We start from the raw sequence: 20995 nt of genomic DNA, 5'->3' as shown, positions 1-20995 counted from the left end.
GCCCAGTATGTCCATTACATCTGCTGCATTTCTGCCAGATATCAGGCTGTCTTCCTAACCAGTACAGTATTTGGGCATGATCTGAATAGCCTGAACACCCATGGCAGCCCCTGGCACTGAAGTTGCCACCTATCTGCCAACAAAAATTGCTGTCTGCAATATTGGGGCTGTTGTAAGGTTTATTTGTTCATGCCGACAGAGTGTGTGTGCTATTTCTCAATTGCTTATCTTGAATTACCTTGTGGAAACTAGCTCTCTCATCCATAACTCCTTCCTTAAAATCAGTGATAGCAAGCACCAACATTTCCAGAAATGCTCAAAGTGAGATTTTCAAAGGCACATTGCTCTAAACTGAGTTTAGTGCCTCAAAAGCCAAGACAGAATGAGGGCTAAATCTTCAGAACTGCAGAAGAAATGCTGCTAGATGGGTAAGCATGTCAGAGTAACTACCACAGTCTCCAAAGGTGAATGTTCCTTCCCACCTTCCCCACAATGAGACATTTTTCTCCTTCTGTATTTCAGGCCCAGGAAGGTCATGTATAGTTTAAATGAAAGTAATGACAGGAAGGTAAAGGGAGTGTACAAAGTACCTATGCAAAATAAAAAAAAACAATCTCTGGTTGAGCTTCCATCTGTTTTATTTGAGAGGGAGAGTACTTGTGTGTTGACAGTTACTAAATAAACAGAAAACCTGTTCATCTGCAGAAATCCCCCAAGCTGGAACTGCCTGGAGGCTGAAGGGATGCTGGGGAACAGTAGATAAACTTGTCCTGTTCTTTCTCTTCTCTGGTTATTGACTTCTGACACTAAATCTTGGGCTAAATGTATCCTGCATCAGACTCAGCACAGATACCCATAAATTCTAACTGTGCAGCTGCTAAAGAGATGGAAGGATCTTCCTGGGGAGTTAATATAATTCCTCCTAAGTTGTAAATGGTGTGGAAGCAAATCTATCACTCTGCTTCTTCTCCACTATTCATCTTGGGCTACTCTGAAATACCATCTTCTCTCTTAGCATTCCTTTTAGTAGCAAGCAAGTTGAGTACATTTGAACTGCTTTGCAGTTTGGGCTGAGCAAATGTAGAAATAAGAGTTCAAAGTAGTCACAGTTGTCTCTGTTCTGGCAGAGAGCCCCCATAGCACACTGGACCAGAACAGCCATTGCATGAAGCTCCTTATAATGGGAATGTCCAACCAAAAATCAAAATTTCACACAGGCAGTTGCTTTGGCAACAGCCTGCTAGCAAGCTGTCATCTAGCAAGCTGCCAGGGTAACTCTTTACCAAGTGGAGAGGTGTTGGCAGCTTAAACCCATGGGAGCAGAAGTGATGGGTCAGGGCTGCAGTACGGGGGCTGACGCTATGGCTGCCCAATGCAGCACTGCTCACTCAACGTGTCTGTCCTGTTTGGGATGCAGCTCAAGTGGATGCCTCTGAACAGCTTTTTGGCAGAAATTTTACAATGATTTGCCCAGCTTTATCATCTGTATCATAGTTCCTGTATCAGCTCATCCTTGTTATTGAGCCTTTTATGTCAATTTAAATGTATCTATTTCTAGCTTTCATCAGTTCGAGCGTCTTATGCCATCTGCTAGATGTCCAAAAGTTGCTTTCTTACTAGAAAATTGTGATCTGCTATATTTACCCTTCAATCAGATATTAGCTCATTTGGACCTGGCTTTTATCTTTGATCAACAGATCCTATAGCAGTCATCAAAAGCTTTTGTTCCTTCTGATCAAAGTGGAAAAGTAAAATGTAGAGAATCATCTCCATTTTCCTTAGCATTCCTCTGCTTTTTGAGAAGAAGAGCCTCATTCGTTGTCTATTTTCTCTCTTCTCCGCCCTCTTAAGCTTCATCACTATTAAAGCTTATCTTTTGGGTTGCCATTATCTTCTTGGAACAAGCAAAGCCCTAATTACATTGAATTGCTATATTAAAAACACTGGGTAGCAGCTCCTTAGCCTGCCCTGCCATTTCTGGAGTGAAATAGCTGCTTGCATAAAGCTGCCCTTTGTTTTCCTTGTTGACCTCTTGCAGGTTTTTCCACTCTGCCTTCACTTTTTTCCTTCCCCCTTCTGATTTCATTAAAACAGTAGCTTTCATCTTTTGTTTTGGGAGGTGTGTTTCCATGTGCGCTCACGTGCTGGCCCTTTTGTGTTGCTTTCACATCAAACTCAACAAAAGCAGAAAACTTGCAGGGAACAAGACCTGAGACCTCTAAGTCCTATCCAACCCTGTGACATTGTCCTGCTCATTACACTGAGGTTGTAATGTCAGATTGCAAGGAAATAGACAGAATTTTGTCAGATTATGACTATGCTTCCATCCCCTCTACTCATTTTGGAACTTATCAATCGGTCAATTAAGAAATAGCCAGGTAACAACTAATTAAAAAAAAAAAAAAAAAAAAAAGGACTCTACTGGTAAGACTGGAATCGACAATGGGAAAACAGGAAAGACTCTAAGAAAGCCTGTCAAGATTAATTTATAATAATGCTTTTTAATTTATAACTGAAGTATCAGAAAGCTGTTCTGAAACATCTTTTTGGCAGGCATGTTCTCTTTTTTCCCTAGCATAACATGTTGTGCTAGGATGTTTTAGTAATCTCTTCTTAAAGACTTGTCATGAAATATACAAAGTCATTGAGTTATGTGTATATAAGTCTATTACATGTGATCCCTTATCTTATACAATCTGTTCCAGGGTGTTCCAAAGTTCTGCCAAAGTCAAATCCTGAAATGCTTCTTGGTAGGAATTTTCCACGGTTGTGGTAAGATGAGAAGAATGTACCTCTGCGCAGCTGCAGTCTGATATACCAGCCAAATCAGACCCACAGAGGAGTGATGCCACAGGAAGCCTGTTCATCCTTTGTTTTTCATTAATATTTTTGTCTCTTCCCTATTACAGGCAATGTAGCCTCTGTGTATCACAACAGCCAGGTCAGGTCTCCCCACAGCTTTCCCTGTTTGCAGACATGAAAATCCATTTCTCAAGTGAACTGGAGGTGAACCCCTTAAAGGTGACGGTGGTGGCGGTGTGTGTGGGAGCACTGCCATCGTTAGGATGCTGAGACCATGGCAGGAGCAAGCTGGGGGCAGCAGCCGCCGGGGCAGCGCCCACGTGTGAAAAAGCTATTGGTGCTCGATCCTTCTCTCACTGGTGGATCCTGCTGCTGGCCCCTCCTAAGCCCTGGGCAGATGCGTAATGCCATTGTGCAAGCAGCGGGCGAGCCAGCAGAAGAGATGAGAGGAGCCTGGTGGAGTAAGTTGCCGGGGAACGGGGGCTGTGTTGGGCCCAAGAATTATCTTAGTAATAAACCTACTCACAAGAATGAATGGGAGCAGCAGAGCTGCCAGTTAATAAAAAAGGCTCATAGCAGAAAATATTGGGGCTGAGCATCAGAAGCAGCCTGACAGGCAGAGTCACAGTGCATTGTGGCGTTGCCCAATTTTACGTACAAGATGTTTTCTGTGCCAAAGGTGGGGCTTTCACATTGCTCTGCCGTGCTGTGCTTACCTGCCAGGGCATTGCTAGGTGTGCTGCTGCTGCTGTGCCCTCAGCATCGCCCTGTGGATGCAGGCAGGCTGAGACGGGAGCAGATGCTGGGCTGATCCTGCAGAACTGCCTTGGGCTGCACAGCTCACCCCTCTGCCTCCTGCCTGTGTCAGTGCAACAGTTCCTGTGGGGACGTGGCAGACGGCATCAGGGAGCTGAGCCTGGTTAAACACAAGCCCTCGCTCCTCCCTTTCATTCCGTCCTGGCCGGTGGGAGCTGGTGGAGCCAGGCTGGGGCTGGCAGCAGCGGTTCTCCGGGGATGGTTACAGGTACTTGGGGTGTATGGCTCACTTGCCACTGCTCTGGGCTGGACAAAGCTGAGCCAGCTCCAGTCTGGAAACCTGGGTGCTGTTCTCTCATAACACCTGAGATGAAAAGCCCTGCTTAGCCTGTATAGATGTCCAGCTGGCAGGTTCCAGGAGGTTGCAGCAGTGCCTTTACAAAGGTATGTTTCATCTTTAGCTGTTATCACGCTTAGGCCAACATGTCCATGGATTGAGAGGACTGCAACAAAAAGCTGTTTAAATAATATGATGAAACTAATGTTGCCCTAAAGAAGATGTTGGCATGTGTTAGCATGTGGGAGTGAAGCCAAACAAAAAACACCAAAAGCAAAAAGCTCCAGTTCTCAGAAATCACACCACCCTAGGTGCTGAAGAAGACAATTTCCAGTGCCTGGCACTCTAACAACAGCTATTGCACCCCTCAGTCATTTGAGGTCCGTTCTTCATGCTAACAGGAAAATCAGAGCGTACCCTCCGGACTGCGCTGGGGCAAGTCATGGGCACAGTCTGCAGAGTTTCTTGAACATCTTCTGTCCCCATTAAGATTTTCCCAGCCTGTGTCCTCATCTCAGCTGACAATGCTGACTAAATATTGCCTTGCCAAGGACTCATAACCTCACCCACTGTGTCTCAGGGGCCAAGACTGCCCTTGCCACTTCAGGGCTGCATGCTGGTCCCTGGGGATGCTCCATTAGGAGGGAGTTGCTGAGTGTACCCTGGCATCTCCACACATTCTTGGAGCATTCTCCTGATCCAGGGTGGTGGCAGACCTGTGTCTCTGGTTGGTCTGAACTGGCTTTCCCCATCACAGTATAACAGAATGTGTAGCTCACCAAATACCCAGCTGTCATTTCAACAGTTTATAATATTCTGGAGATGAAGCAAAAATTATAGTAATTGCTGCTGCTTTATCTCAAAATGCAATTGGCTTTTGGGAAATTGTTATTCATACTCTGGTTGCAAAAGCAAATGGTGGGCAATCCTCACCTGCAATGCTGACATGTCCCTAAATGCCACAGTCAGGGAGAAATAGTGAAGCTCACTGGAAGTTTTCAAGGTAGAAAAGAGTATTTGGTCACAAACATACGCCCAGCCCCAGCCTTACCTATGTTAAACAACTCTGTGATGTTTTTTTTTTTCTCTCTTATGGGCAAATAATGTACTGTAATTTAACAACAACTACATGAAATTCACTTCCTTATGTTAAAAAAAAAAAAAGACAAGAAAAATAGGATTAAATATCTCAGTTTATCTTTCCGCATAGGTCACATGGCCAAAGTTGATTGTAAAATGTTGAAATACTAGTTTGAGGTGTAGCCAGTGCCAAGTGTTGTACATTTCCGTGTTCTCCCTCCCCTCCTATAGCTCACAAAGATGTCACAGAAAGACAAGGAAGTTCATTTTCTCAGGAGGCAGATTTTTTTTTTTTTGGTGTAAATTTGAAGTACCATTTATTATCCTTAAATTTAATCCTTTTAGACCTTGCTGCTGTCCTAGTCCCAAATCCAAAAGGAACAGCCCAAAAAAAACTTCTACAAAAGCCAAAGTGTGTAACAAAGTCACTTCATCTGAGAGTGTCTCAAAACCTCACATGAGCTGCAAGGAGTAGGTCCAGAAATGTGAGATGAGACCCTCGTGCACCATGTAGCCCTTTGTGGAAAGAGCAGTGCAGGTCCCTGTGTTTTTGGGCTGTCCACAGACCCAGGCAGGGGGCTCAGGCAAAGGTGAGGTGGCTGAACCTGGTGAACACCAGCCTGGCTAGACACTGAGGAGACTGGGGGTTTGAATCAGCATTTGGGAATTTGGCTCCTAAGGGTCATGGGTGTAAAGGAGTTTGGGACTCAGAGACAGTACAGTGCCATGTAAGACTTGATTTTTCTTCTCAGCTACAAATTACAGCAGACTTCCTGATTTCTTTTTCCATGAGCAGCAGCTCATGTTCACTATGGTGGAAGCAGCTTCAGTGCTTCAGTGCTCTGCCAAGCTCTCGTTAGCTGCCCCATTGCTGCTTGGATGCCAGCACTGCAGCTGCTGACTAGGATTGTGTCCCTCTGTGACCTGCACAAAGGCTGGTGAGCCAAGGGAGATCTACTGGAGTGAAGTAAAGCTTTAAGGGAATACTTAGCTTATCCATGTGGCCAGAAAGCCTCCTGCAAGGGACAGCATCTGAAAAGTCAAAGACTCAAGGAAATAAGGATGCCCTGTGCACGGCCAATGCATGCATAACAACTTTAATAAGTAATCCCTTGTCATTACATGCCCTTTGGAGTGACTGTAAGACACCTTGGTCCATAACCTATGGATTTTTTACAGGAGTGAGAACTGCTTATTGTAGTTACTGCTTCAAAGATTTGGAACAAAGGACCTGCTTCAGGGTAGGCTGTTTTGCCTTTGACTGACTTAAGTGCATTTTTCTCCCTGCTGGTTAGCTTGAGGTCACTTCTGTGGGTTGTGTAGGCTGTTTGCAGGGGTTTATTTCATGCTTCATGAAGATCTTTGGGCTTACCTGTGGCTTCCTGCTTCCCACCAGTGCACAGATTGCAAGCAGTGGCTGAGATAATGATGAGCTGTGACATTGCAAAAACATGCAAGGATGGGGTCAAAGTGCAACCTGGCTGGTAAAAATAATGTGTATGTGTTTGGAGAGAGGTGGAAAAAAAAAAAAAAAGAACAAAAGCATATTTTCCTTCACAGTAAAAGTATGATGGTGTCAGCCAAAACATGAAAAGTGACCCAGCTTCCTCCAGGGCAGCCACCACCCCACAAACCAGCTGCGTGCAGAAGCATAGGAACAGTCAGGGCGGGCACCAGGTTTGTGGTGGCATGTCTCCAAATGCCCTGGGGAAAGGTGGCTGTGGGCAGCCCTGGTCAGAGGAGGTGAAGCCCCAGGGCCCACTGTGGGGCAGAGTTTTAACTTTCAGAGTCTGTTAGATGGAGATGTCTGACAACTGACACGGCCTGTTTAGACAAAGAGACAAAGACCTCTGACACTGTGTTGGGAAGACACAGGCATTTGTTACATGTGGGACAAAGCTGAGCACACCTGAGCATTTTTCCCTGTAAAGTTTTCTGATGCAGATGGTCGTTAATTGGTCACCTCCCACATGCAGGATTTGCAGTTTTGCCTGAGTGAGGACTGTGAGACAGAACTTCTATCTTCTTTGATTAGGAACCAAGTGAACTCCAGTTCTTGTCTTCTGTCTGGAGGAAAAAAAGCTGATCTAATTCATCTGTTTCACAGAAAATATTTCGTGTGTAAGTACTTCTACAGTTCCAAATTTCTAAAACTTTCTGTTGTCTCTTTCCTCTTTGGCAACTTGAACAATCATAATCGCATGGCACAGCCTGTCTTTGTGCCAAAAGGGAGGGGCTTGGTGCCACAAAACTACCTTTTTTTTTATTCCCTAGCTTGCAGCTTTTCCCTGCAACACCATCCCGACCATTTTGCTGCCAGGCAGGACTTGGCTCTAAAACTCAGTCAAGTGTGATTCAGCATTTAATTGACACACTGGAGCATAAAACCTGAATATTGATGCCTTTTAGATGCACAGCAGAGGTAGTTTCTCTTGTTCCAATGTAGGTCTTGGGTTTATTTATTTTACAGGTCAGCATGATGGGCCAGTTTTGCAGCTGATTGGCATCCAGGGAGCAGAGAGTCCTGTAAGTGCTCAGGACTCATTCAGACCAGAAATGTTAGGGGTGTAACAGCAGCCACAGAGAAGGAGGTGAAGTACTGCATCTACTTTTTTGTATGCATGAAAAATGCGTTTTACATATACTCTGAGTGTTTTATAGATGAGATGTTGCCATATCAAAGTGGTGCACTTGAATTTCTTCTAAATCTGTTCATGTAATAGTTGTATCACAGTTGTGCTACTGAATAGTGTTTCCAGAAGAAAGCTAAAGCTGGTTTTTAGTATGGTTTTTAGGATGATATCAGCCAGGGAAGACCACATCTGTTCTTCAAGGCCATGAAGAAAGACATTCAAAAAGGGAATGGGATCACCTTGGTCCCAGCATTTTGAGTTGTCACAGTGCCCAAGGCCTCAGCAGAGCTCCTGACATTCCCAAGGCAGCAAGGTCATCTTGAAAGCACAATTGCATTTCTCTGGCGTTGTTTATGTTAATATCCTGAGAATGACTTGCATATTTCAACCTTACGATGAGTTAATAATTAATTAAGATCTCACAAAACTGAAGACAGAAACCAGCAGTCTAGAAAAATAAATAAATAAATAATCTTGTAAAGTGTATGTTTAGAAAAAGTTGTGTAGATTAGTTTTAATCTTGGGTAGCTTGGGTAAAGGGAAAAAGGAAAGAGCAGAAACATTTAAATGTGGTACACTTCATCTTATTTGGAAAGCATTGCTTTTTGTGAAGGTCATGCCTCATGTTTAAACTTCTAAAAAGGGCTGTGGTTTGCTGGTGGTTTCTTTCTCATCCAAATTATTGAATCCTTAAGGTTGGAAAATGCCTTTGAAATCATTGAATCCTGCTAACCTAGTACTGCCATGTTCACTAGTAAACCACGTCCCCAGGTGCCACACCCATATACTTTGTTAACGCTACCAGGAAATGGTGATTCTGCCACTTACCTGGGCAGCCTTTCCAATGCTTGACCACCCTTTCAGTGAAGAAATTTTTCCTAATATCCAATCTAAATCTCACCTGGTACATCTTCAGGCCATTCCCCTTGTCCTGTCACTTGTTCCTTGGGAGAAGAGAACAACCCCCACCTGGTTACAGTCTCCTTTGAGGCAATTGTAGAGAGTGATCAGGTCTCCTGTGAGCCTCCTTTTCTCCAGGCTGAACACCCTAAGCTCCCTCAGATGCTCCCCATAAGCCTTGTGCTCCAGACCCTTCCCCAGCTCCATTGCTCTTCTCTGGACATGCTCCAGCCCCTCAGTGTCCTTCCTGTGATGAGGGGTCCAGAACTGGACACAGGATTTGATATGTGTCAGTGTTGGGTACCGGAGGAACAGTCATTGCCCAGGTCCTGCTGGCCACACTATTTCTGACACAGGCCAGGATGCCATTGGCCTCCTTGGCCACCTGGGCACACCCTGGCTCATGTTCAGCAGCTCTCAGCCAGTAATCCCAGCTCCTTTTCCACTGAGCCACATTCCAGCTATTCTACCCCAGCCTGTAGCACTACCTGGGGTTGTTGTGATCCAAGTGCAGGACCTGGCACTTGGCACTGTTGAGCCCCACAGTGTTGGCCTTGGCCCATTGATCCAGCCTGTCCAAATCCCTCTGCAGCACCTTCCTGCTCACCAGCATATCAACACTCCCACCCAACTTGGTGTCATCTGTGAACTGACTGATGTGCACTCAATCCTCTTGTTCAACATCAACAAAGGTCATCAACAAAGACATTCCACAGGATTGGCCCCGGTACTGAGCCCCAGAGAACACTGCTCTTGACTGGTTGTCAGCTGGATGTAACTCCAGCCATGGATGTAACTCTGGGCTTGGCCATTCAGACAGTTTTTTACCTAGTGAATGGTATGCTCCTTCATGCCATGGGAAGCCAAATTCTCCAGGAGAATATTGTGAGAGACAGTGTCAAAGTTAGACAGTGTCTAACTTTACTAAAATAAAGTCGGACAACTTCCACAGTCTTTGCCTCACCAACTAAATGGGTCACTCCTGATAGTTCCCTGGTTTCTCCTCCACTCCTTCTTGTAGATAGTTGTCAGATTTGATATCTTCCATCAACTGGGACCTCTCTGGTTAGCCAGGACTAGTGCCTCAGACTTCTCTTCTCCACAGACTTGGTATTTGCTGCAAATTTTCTCCAGGTGTATTTACACCAAGGAAATAGCCAGGAAGTCTAGAGCACTGCAAATGAGGTGCAGCTTATCTTTCTGTGTGTTTGAAGCATGGAGCATGCTGAAATGAAAAGTTCAGCAGTTCCCAGTGCTCCTGCCTGGCAGTAAGGACATACAAGAGAGATAGAGGAATTTGTGCACTGGGTAGATGGAAAGCACAGAGAGATGTTAGCTCCAGCTCCATCCACATCTAGGCACCAACTTTAAACTGCATGCAAGGGGAGATTTAGGTTGTTCAGAGGATGCTGGAAGAATGGAGAGATGCCCAGTATGCATGCTGGGAAGGTCACTGTCCTCTGCAGGTGATGGGATAGAGGAGTCAGTGGGACAGCTCATCTCCCCTCCCTGCAGCAGCCTGAAGGGATGCTGGCTGCAGTGCCCTGCTCCCCTCCTGCCCTGAACACCCTCTTCCCAGCTCGGAGGGGAGCACAGCCTTGGCATAGTGGGATGTTGCAATGAAGTAACAGTCTCTATTTTTAAAGAATGCTTTATTCACTACATCCTAGAAATGTACCATAAATGGAGCAAGAACTAAATAAACTCAGAGGCTTCTGACAATACAGAGAAGAGAGATACAATAAAATATCTAAAATATCAGCTCTTTTGAGAATAAGGCACACTAGTTTTGTTTTTTTTATATATACTTTTTTTCTTAGAATAGTTTGTTCTTAACCTAAAGATGTTCACATTTCAAGTTATTAGACTTACCTCAGTAGTAGTGTACATGAAATGGTTTAGAAGTAAATGTCAAGACAGGCATGAGCAGGAGGCTCAGCATGACCTGGCTGCCTGCATGCCTGGGTCCTGCCTCCATCCCTGGGTACTGCCTGCTACCCCCCTGGCACAGGCAGCACCCTCTGTTGGCCGGGCACACCTCACAGTTTTCCCTCATTGGCTCCTTTCTCTTCCTGCCATCTCTGGGAGTGGCAGGTTCCTTGTCCTGTTGGCAGGGAGAGGATTAGTGGGAAGGGAGACATCGCCCTTCCTCTTTCCTCTGGGGGTCAGCCGTGGTGTGGGGCTGGAAGTGGGCCAACAGAGGCCCAGACCACTGGACTGCTTTTCCTGGCCCCAGGGGAGTCAGTGCATGGCCCAAGGACCCACGCTGGTGTTTAGTGTTGAGCCATGTAAGACCTTAGACTGGAGGAGGCAGTGCTGGACTCTGGCTGGGGGCTTGCCCCTAGGCTTTGCCCAGATCTCCTGCTCTCTCACCCTACACAAGGGCAGGACCTTGGGGTTGAGGTCTGGGTGTGCTTTCAGATGTGCAGGTACAGACAATAAAAGTTTCCTGGGAAGGGGCGTGGAGGGGCAGAGTCCAACCTAATGGGTAACCTCACGGTGATTTTGCTAATGGGTTGACACGGTTAAGGGGAACTCAGCTTGTCTGAGCAAGAGCACCTAAAATACAGCTGCTCAATTTTGAGGCAAGCAAAAGCAGCGTATTAAAAAGGTCACTTAACTGAGCTCGATACAGTCTGGAAGTGGTTCCGTTGTAAAAATATGGCCAATGTGAAGCCCCTTTGGTATGTACTTATACCTCAAAAAGTAAAGGAACATTGTTTACTGACTCCCTGCTTCTCATCTTTTGTCACCAGACTTGTGTTTGTAGAGCTGATGCACTTCATACAAAGGGCAAGATATTTTTTACCATTTTACTCTATTTTACATTCACTGCACTACTAAATAAAAGCCTTTAAACAGGCCACAAAACACTGCAAGAATATATTTACTTCTTAATAAAACAAACTTTTTTATAACATTGCAATAAAAGGTTTTTGTTTTGTGGCAAACCACATACCATGTAAATTTGCAACATAAAATGACTTTAAAAATGTATATTAAAGGATATTTACAAGTTGTATGTCTTAAAATCATTGGGTCTAATCACTCCCACCCCTGATGTGCATGTAGAACTCCAGTTGTGGAGAAGGGGAATTAAAAGTGGGAGGGAGGCTGGGAGGGAGGCTAGCCCTGTTTCACTAATTCCAGTATCACTACCACCCCTAGTACCTTTGAAATTTCTCATGGAACATGATGGAGCAATGAGTAAATAAGGCTGCACATCCTCTTGGCGAGAGTGTGGCTACTCTTGCTAACAGCAACATACGTTCTCAGTCACTACAACGTATACTTCAAAGAATAAAATGAAGAGCATTGAGAAAAAGCCTTGGCTTTATACTGGATGAAGATCTAAGTCAAGACACCTCGCGCGAAACATCAGCTACTCGTTTCTGTACATGCTGCAACTACAAGTAGCTTCAATAAATAGAAAATCCAGTTGCTAAGTAAAACTTGAGCCTTTCTTTAGCTAAAAACAAGCCTGCAAATCACACTGTGAAGAGGTATGTGTGAGGAGGCTTTTTTTCTTTTCTCTTTCTTCCAAACAGGCAATATTAGTTACTTGTGATTTCAAATGAGAATGCGCAGATTGTATTAATGCCAGCAAAAAATGCAGAGGTCTTGCACATTTTTCAAATTGCACTTTCCAGTATCATTTTTAAATAAGATACTTGTTGTTTTCTTCTTAAAAAACAAAACAAAACAAAACAAAAAACTAAGGTATGTATTCTTTAAATATTGAATATACTCTTCAAAATATATTGTTAAAACTTTCCCTAGCTGCTCAGGTGTGCTTTTTAATATATAGCTGATATATTATTAAAGGCACTACAAAATAGACATCTCTGGAGTGCAGAAATTACTAAAAAATAACCTTCATACCACAAATATATTGAAAATATAATTGCTAAAAAAAAAAGAAGACCCTATGCAACCCTACTGCAGTGCATATAAATGCATGTCAGTGGTGGGCTGGATGCACTGAGGTCCTTTGGAAATGTATGAATACAGGCATGTTAAATTTTTAAAAATAGCCTAAAAACGTTAGTGAAAACTTCAAGCATAGAAAATATTTCAAACATGTTTTTCTATGACATTCTTCGCTTTCTGCATTGTTTTACCAAGCCCAAATGTTTACTCTTTCGCAGACAGTTCTTTCTTCATAAATAGTAAAGTGTTCCTTCAGTGTGTGTTTCTCCACCACCCTCCTCTGCCGACAGTTTCAGTACGTCTGGTAGACGTCGTGGATGGGCACCTGGATGGTGGCAGCTGGGAATGCCGGGGGGATGTAGCCAGCGTATCCTCCGTAGGCAGCAGCGGCAGCAGCGGCGGCGTTCTTCTGTAGCGTGGCTATTGTCGCCGTGGCCGCAGCAGGCGCCGCAAATGGCACATAACTTGTCCCGTAAATCCCGGCGGCAGGGATCCGCTGCATGTTGGGAGTCATGGTGTACACCGGTGTGATGGGGCGGCCCTGGAAGGGAAGGGTTCAGACCTCAAAAAAAGTACTTTGTTGTGACATCCCACTTCCATGCCCTGAATGGCAAACCCCCTGGAAGGGAAGGAGGTAATGGAGAGGGGAGGCAGTATGTGCCCTGTTGACTGAGAGTTATGTTATCATGGGAGGCTGTTCCCTCCTCACAGATTGGGTCTCCCACAGTGGGGAAAGCAACAGCCCAATGTGCAGATGTCTAAGTCAGGTCAGATGAATTTCAGGGCTCTTGGGCACTGTGACATCCTCAAGGGCACGTCCTGAATGGAAGCAGGGCAAGAGACTAAGCTTTCCCCCCACACTGGGCAGGCATAGCAGGATGTATGGGGAGCAGGATTTCTGTGCTGAGCTCACCTGGAAGGGAGGAGGTGTTGAGACAGCTGGTATTACAGCTGCGGCTGCGGCTGCTGCAGCAGCTGCTGCACTAGCTGGGTCCTGCTGGACAGCTATAGGGTTGATGATGTGCTCAACAGTGTGGATTTTGCCATCTTCCATCATCTTGGCTGGCGGTGCGGCCTGAAACATGGAGTACTGGGCACCAATGGCAGGGATGGCCACTAGGAGAGACCAGACAGACCAGATACATTGAGAGACAGTTTCCAGGACCTCTTGTCAAAGAGCTCTCCCTCCCAGCTGTGCCACCTCTCCAGCAGTGATCCTGTGCTGCTCTTATCAGGGGAGGTAGCCTTTTGTGCAGACAGGGGACCTGGGGCACCTCTTCCCTCTCCATGCATGGGAGCACCATAGCTGATGCACAGTGACAGGCTCAGTGCTGTTTGGTCCAGCATTTTGCCCCATGCTCCTGCCATGAGTATCCTAGGGCCAGAGTCCTCCTGGGGACTGGGAGCTGTGACCCAGGTTTACACAACTCCTTCTGACCACTGCTGTCCTTCCCTCTGGCCAAGAGTGTGGCCTGAACACAAGGGGTAAGAGTGTGTAATGTCCCAGTGAGGTCCTTGCTCTAGCTGTTGACATCAAGGAATATGTAGCTGCCATAAGAAGATATGCTCCAGGACAGAAAGTTGTGGTTTGTACTGCAGAAGTTACAGGCAGCAATGGGTCTGCTTTGCGTGCCATCCTTTGGCCAATCCTGTGAAATATCAGCTCTTTTACCAGCATTTCCCAGGACTAGCTTGGCTAAATATGTTCTATCTCATCTATCTGCTACAGGATCAATCTACATAATGACATTAAAAAAAAAAAAAACCCACAAACTTCTCTTTAGGGAATTCTCCCTCATGCCAAAATGATATAATTAGACAATATGGTAGAATTAGAGCCATGGTCTTTCAGACAAAGGGAGAACACTCTGGTCAGAATAATGGAGTTCAGAATGGTGAGTTTGTACATGGTCCAAAATGGAGCTTCATGGCTTGCTTAGGGAAGAAACATTCTTTGCTCAACATTCCCAGTAATCACAATAATTGCACATGGCCTGACAATGTGAGTTTGTACATGGTCCAAAATGGAGCTTCATGGCTTGCTTAGGGAAGAAACATTCTTTGCTCAACATTCCCAGTAATCACAATAATTGCACATGGCCTGACAATGTGCACTTGTAGCCCAGAAAAAGTGGCTGTATCCTGGGCTGTATCAAAAGCAGTGTGGCCAGCAGGTTGAGGGAGGTGATTCTGCCCCTCTATTCTGCTCAGGTAAGACTCCACCTGGAGTGCTGTGTCCAGTTCTGGGGCCCCCAATACAAGAAGGTTGTGAACCTGTTGGAGCAGGTTCAGAGGATGTTAAACGAGATGGAGAACCTCTCCTCTGCTGTTAAGTCAGACTGAAAGAGTTGGGGTTGTTCAGCCTGGAGAAAAGATGCCTCTGGGATGAAGACGTCTACTGGAGCTTTTCAGTACTTAAAGGGGGCCTATAAGAAAGACTTTATGGTAAGGCCTGTAGTGACAGGACTAGGGGTAACAGTTTCAAACTGAAAAAGGGTTGGGCATAAGAAAGGAATACTCTATAATGAAGGTGATGAGACACTGGACTGGTTGTCCAGAAAAGTTTTGTGTGCCTCATTATTGGAAGTGTTCAAGTTCAGGTTGGATGGGCCTTTGAGCAACCTTATTTAGTTCAGGACATCTCTGCCCATGACAGGAGCATTGGATTAGAAGGGATCTTTAAGGTCCCTTCCAATGGAAACCATTCTATGATGCTATGATTTCCATCATTGCCTCATATTGCACACTTCAGCAATCAGCTTGCAAGCTTTTTAGCAGTAAGGTTATTCACAAGGAAAACAAAGTAATCAATAAATAGTGGATGATGGACTAAGGGGTGATGTTGGCACTTATGGGAGGTACAGCCACTAAGCCAGAAATGAAGTCTAATATGTATGCAGGTTTATTTCTGTGCAATGAAACGGCAATGTTAAAGTGTGCAGTTATGTCTGGTGGTAGGAGGTGACAGAAAGCAATACTCTTGCTCTGATCCTGGAGACTGCAACAAGGGAGCTGATCAGATATCTTTCAGGCAGAGATGTGTCCTTCACCAGTGGACTACCACTGTTTCCTCAAGCAGAGACCCCCAACTCATGAGGTTTTCCAGTTCTCCTTCTACACCAAGTTCACCTGGTCAGGTCAAACCAGTTTTGTCTCTGGTTTAAATATCCTGGATAATTTCTCATCAAGGCAAAGAGCTCACATACTCCATTCTGCAGTAACTTCTGGCAGAAAACCAGTAGCAGGCATCTGGGGTATTGGGGTGACCTCCCAGGAGTATTCCAACTATTTGCAAAGAAATGAGCTTTAAGGTTGGCCTAAACAGTAGGCAGGAACTTTGCAGTCAGTGCATTTCTATTCCTCTGTTCTGGTAATGTGCTTTCAAAGTCATATCCTCTTAATAACAGAGGTAACTCTTGTGTGTGGTACCTCTTATTAGATCAGCTGATCTGGCTGGGGAAAACAGACCAGGTGCTTCTGTGCTCAGAGGCTGTGCTGGAACCATATGATAGGGGAAAGTCTGATAAAAAAACCTGAATCTCAACATGCTTCAAGTGTAGAAATATTTTGACTTGAGCTTCAAGTTTTTGTTTTGCAGTCAAATGAAATATAGACACCACTAATAAGCATGCATTTCCAGGCTCAGTTTTCAAGCATCCTTTAGTAATATCTGGAATTCCTAAAGTATCTTTGCAAACACACATAGCGGTAATATTTTCTGGTGGCAAGTGGGTAGTTTTCTCAGGAAGTCTGATCTTTCTCCAACTCTAATCTTAACAGTCTTCCTTTGTTTCTAGACTTCTGACATTGTCTCATCCAGCTGTTATGAAGAACTCTTCACAGACTTCATTAGATGCAAGCTGTAATTTTCACTGACATAAATGAAACATGTTTTGGGAAACCACAGTAGCTCTACTATTAAGTAATGCTTACATCCTGCCATTACAGTTTACTGGTAAAGAAAAATGGAGAGAAGACATCAGGACTTCTGCAAAAGAGCTGGTCCCCATCCCCTTCAAGGGCCTTCTTCTTCAGGCTACTTTTTAAAATAAAAATCTTTCCAAACAGGATCTTGAGAAATTGCAGAACTTCAGTTTTCCTCTTGTTCACTTGGGAATGGCAAGGGCTGGATACTCAGCTGACAAAGCAGCAGAAGGGGGCAATCCCTGCCCCAGCCCTTGCACTGGCTCATCAGAGCCCAGCAGAGATGAGAGCACTCCTGTGGCACTGCACAGCTGCAAAGCTGGATCCTGAGGGCTCCCTGACTTGCTCCTTCCCCACGCCACTGATGGAGATGGAAGAGCTTGCCTCAGCCAGGGACTTTCCTACAATGGGAAAGCCCCAGATCCTTTTCTCAGCCTTGTACCACTGGAGCAAGATGGACTAAACAGGGGAGGGCTCCAGCCTGGCTGGAAATCTAGGATAGGAATCTCCCAGGGTGAAATTAGCATTGAAGATGTTAAAAGAGAGGAAGATTGCTCTTAGTCACCATGTTCTGGTTTACATGACTAGAAGGAGAGGAAAGTCTGCTTCCTTCTAAACAAATGCAAAAGGGGAGAGGAGGAGTGGGAGTTGCTTTAGTCCTTTTAACTTTGGCCTGAAGAACTCACAGATATTTGTGTCCTCTATTAGTCCTTTTTACTTTGGCCTGAAGAACTCCCAGGTATTTGTGTCCTCTATCCCGCCTCTTGTGTGAAGGTCTGGCCAGGGCCAGGAGGCACTCAGCACAAGGGAGCACTGAGCCCCAGCCCTGGGGCCATCCCCACTGCTGCAGTTGCAGTCCTGGACTGGCCCTGGAGGGGTCCTCACATGCTTGGGACAGGGCTTGGAGTGGAGGCCTGCCCACCACCCCTGCTTTCCTCCCCTCCTTACACATACTAACCTGCACCAGGCTTAATGGCCACTGGATTGACTGCAGGTAACTCCAAGTTGGGAACCAGTTCAAATCCCTTCTCTTGCTGTTTTCCTTTGCCTTCATGGTACCTGCTGTAGATTCCACGGCCGGCGGAGTATCCCCCCAGGTAGGAGCCCCTGGGACCCGGAGCTCTGTTGCCAGCTGCACCTCGCCCTCTGCCTCGTATGCTGCCTGCTTATGATAACAACACAGAAGATGGTGAATAATGGAGAGTGACAGCCCCGTGGGGAGCACGAGTGACCCCAGGCTGAAATCTGGAGGCTTGCACTTAGAAATGTGGCTGCTTAAGTTAGCATGATTTAGTCTTAGTGACCCTGCTTAGGAAAACAAGAAGTGCCTAAGAAGCATCCAGTAAGTCTATGCTTGTTTAGCTTTTGATGTTTGTGAGCATATATTAACTGCTCATTTATATTGGTGGAACTCTTGTGGCAAGTGTTACAGGTTCAATGCAGTCAGCAGAGAGCAAGGCGCTCCTCTGGCTGATTTCTGTGCATTAGGAACAACTTCTGCTTTCAGCTGTCCTCCAGAGGAGACCCAACTTGTCAACTGGCTGCAATGGGACCCTGCTGGGATGGCACAAGATCACACCTGCCCTTTAAACAACTTTGTCCCATGACTGCTTATATTTTTACTTATGTTGCTTGTTTTCTCTGCTATTTTATTAGGTGCATATAACCCATTGCCAAAAATACTGCCTTTATTCATTTTAGTGAATGTGTTATGACAGTACTTTGAACACTGCAGTATTGATGTACTTTATGATGGTCTAATTGAATATTTAGACTGTTACTCAACTCTGTCATAGTTCATTGCAAGTGAAAATCTGGAAATTGAGAAGAAGCTGAAATTCTTGAATGACTAGGGTTAAAAATACTTCTCGGTTTGTGTGGGTGCTTTAAGAATATATTTATGCTAAATTGCTTCTTCTATGGAAATACACATCAAATGTCAGGAAACTCTAATTCCTGTAAGTACAGGATAATTGTAATTATAATACCAGTTATAGCTGTTAGGGTTTTTTTATGAATAAGTGATTTTTGGTTAAATTTTAATGACTGTAACTGATAACTAATTAAGGTATACATAATAAAAGAATTATTTTTCACTCACATGACTCCTTCTGCTTGTAGTTCTCAAATGACTTTATGGGGGACAGCATTGCTGTCATTTTAATGTGGATGGTAAATGGCACCTAGAGAGCTCCTAACTAAGGCTTTCCCTAACCTCCTTCCCTGTGGATAGTTCTCCATACCCACACCTCCAGAGCACTCTGTCATAGGATCCAGCTCTTTGAAAGGAGACATCAGAAGATGGAATCCTTAAACTTGCTCAGACTTAGTACATCACTCATAAAACCCAGATCCCTCTGTTCTCCATCCGATGCTTGGTCTTTACCTATTCTTAACCATATATTTGATACCTCTCTCATACTATCTTGTACATTTGCAATTATTTATAGATAACTACACTTTGTGCAGTCATGAACTAAAGTAAGACCCAACAGAAATACGACAAAAAGGCCTATACAAGAGTATTAAGAAAAAATTGCATGGCACTTGCTGACCTTTGGCTGAGGCAGACCTCTGGCATCAGCCTAAGATCAAACCTGCCCATCACATTCCCTAATTGTGCTTACTAACCTTTCACAAAGTAATCTCTGTTGGGCCCAATCAAGGCATTGTATGGATATCCATAGTATGCTAGTGTGTATGGATCACAAGAGTAAACATAGTTAGGTTGCTGAGTTACTTCGGAGGTTGCTGCAGCCCCTCCTTTTGCTGCTTTCTGGTAGCGAGTGTATTGCTCCTTGTCTACTGGCTTGGCCAAAGTAACCTCCAGGCATGAGCCCTCTAGTTCAACACCATTAAGGTTGTTCATGGCATGAATGGCATCTTCCCTGGTTGTAAAGTGCACAAAGGCGTAGTCACGTATTTTTTTCACTCTCTCTACACAGCCAGGGTTAAACTGACCAAACACCTTTTTAATGGTGTCCTCTGTGGTCTCAATCATTAAATTCCTCACATATAAGATTTTAACAGTCTCCATGACATCTTCATCCACATCTATCTCTGGTTCTGCCCAGTCAACAGCAATTTGATGTCCCCACAGTTGGATCCTTCCGGGCATGAGTTTCCTCCTGGCCATGGCTGCTGCTCGATGACTTTCATACTCCACAAAGGCAAAGCCTCTATTCTTCATCTTGTCTGCAGCGCTGGCATACACGATGACATCCAGCACGCCTTCTGTCACCTTGGCAATCTCTTCCAGGATCTCCTCTCTCTTCTTCATCTTGGGAATGCCTCCAATGAAGAGCCGGCAGTTATCCACACTGCAGCACACACCCAGCAGCCTGCCGGGGCGGATTTCATAGTTGTTCAGCTCCCTGACAGCACGCTTCGCCTCGTGCTTCTGTGTGTACATCACGAAGGCGTAGCCACGGTTCTTCCCATCAAAATCCATCATCAAGCGCATCTCGTAGATGCGGCCAACAGACTCGAAGACGGGGACGAGCTCATCTTCATAGACATCGCGGGGGATTTTGCCCACAAAGACTTCGCAGCCACGAGGAGGGTGCAGGCCCTCCCAGCCGGGAGGAGGGCCTCCATACTTGCGTTGCCCGTTCTCCTGGATCATACTGTATCCAGTGCGGGCCATGAGGGCCAGCAGAGCTGCCTCGTTGGGCGCCCCAGCAACACCTTCAGGGACTTTTGTGGTGGCCACATTAGTGGAATCATTGCTCATCCTTGCAGTGGAATCCTCAGCGGTCATGGTGTCAAACTCATTCACAGCGTGATAAAACCTGGGCAAATGAAGAAGGAGGACACTCGTTAAAAGCTATTAGCTACCGTGAGAATCCACCTCTCTCTTTCATTTCCCTGTAGCTGTTCTGCAGGTTTGTTTTTCAAACTGGGACTAAGGCTGCAAAAAAACAGAGGAACAAGCCACACCAGCCTGAAGAGTGATACTTCAGGGACAGTGCATCCTGGACATAGGCAAAACTCCTCTTTGAATGGTCAAGGATCACCTGCCCACATGTCCCAGGCATCAAGAGCTGCTGTCACAGGACACCAAAGGCACATGAATAATGACACCAAGTACCTCAGAATCCCAAGACCTTTGAGACCCTTGTCTTCTCTTTGAAATGGTAGGAAGAATATTACACAGAATTGGAAGAGAGAAGATACTGACAGGAAGCCAGAGGTACCCACCTACAGAGCCTTCTCCTCCCTCTCAGTCACTCATCAGTTAATCCATTTATCCTGAACAGCACAAGCACCAGGTGCCATATTCCATGGTGAAAGGTGGCAAATGCATGAGAAGCACCAGACAGTTTCCATTTGATAACAACCCCTTGCTCTTCTAGACCTCTGCAGTAACTGCCAAGTAGGAAATAATAAATACACTTTAGCAGTGGGGGTGGGGGACAATTCTTGTTCTTTTGTGCAAGGAGTGATCTGACAAGCTTCTGAGTTGCCTACTGCTTGTGTTACAATGTCTGATGTGTTTGTCTCTTCCATTATTACAGCAGGACTTGACAAAAGCCGAAGATAATCACTCCTTTATGTGCTTTAAACCAAACACAGCACTGCAAGCCAGCAAGAGGAAGGCAAGTCTCAGAAACCTTATTCTTCATTTGAACAC

General features: G+C 45.2%; 1 protein-coding gene across 3 annotated transcripts in view; it reads right to left on the bottom strand.

Moving 5' to 3' along the window:
- Window positions 1–10143: 10143 nt before the first annotated feature.
- The window catches only part of RBM47 (RNA binding motif protein 47), a 76407-nt gene continuing 65555 nt past the window's right edge, over window positions 10144–20995 (bottom strand). For 2 of the 3 annotated variants that reach the window (XM_053976406.1, XM_053976408.1), the window contains exons 2-5: window positions 18994–20153; window positions 17321–17527; window positions 13352–13554; window positions 10144–12979 (exon numbers count right to left, since the gene is read on the bottom strand). In XM_053976406.1, the coding sequence (XP_053832381.1) occupies window positions 12731–12979; window positions 13352–13554; window positions 17321–17527; window positions 18994–20153 (1819 nt within the window). In that variant the 3' untranslated portion in view covers window positions 10144–12730. The remainder of the gene's footprint in view (window positions 12980–13351; window positions 13555–17320; window positions 17528–18993; window positions 20154–20995) is intronic. The other variant, XM_053976407.1, reaches the window with a different exon arrangement.

Source organism: Vidua macroura, chromosome 4, assembly GCF_024509145.1.
Source record: "Vidua macroura isolate BioBank_ID:100142 chromosome 4, ASM2450914v1, whole genome shotgun sequence".
NCBI classification, from domain to species: Eukaryota; Metazoa; Chordata; class Aves; order Passeriformes; family Viduidae; genus Vidua; species Vidua macroura.
This window is presented reverse-complemented; position numbering and strand designations above follow the sequence as displayed.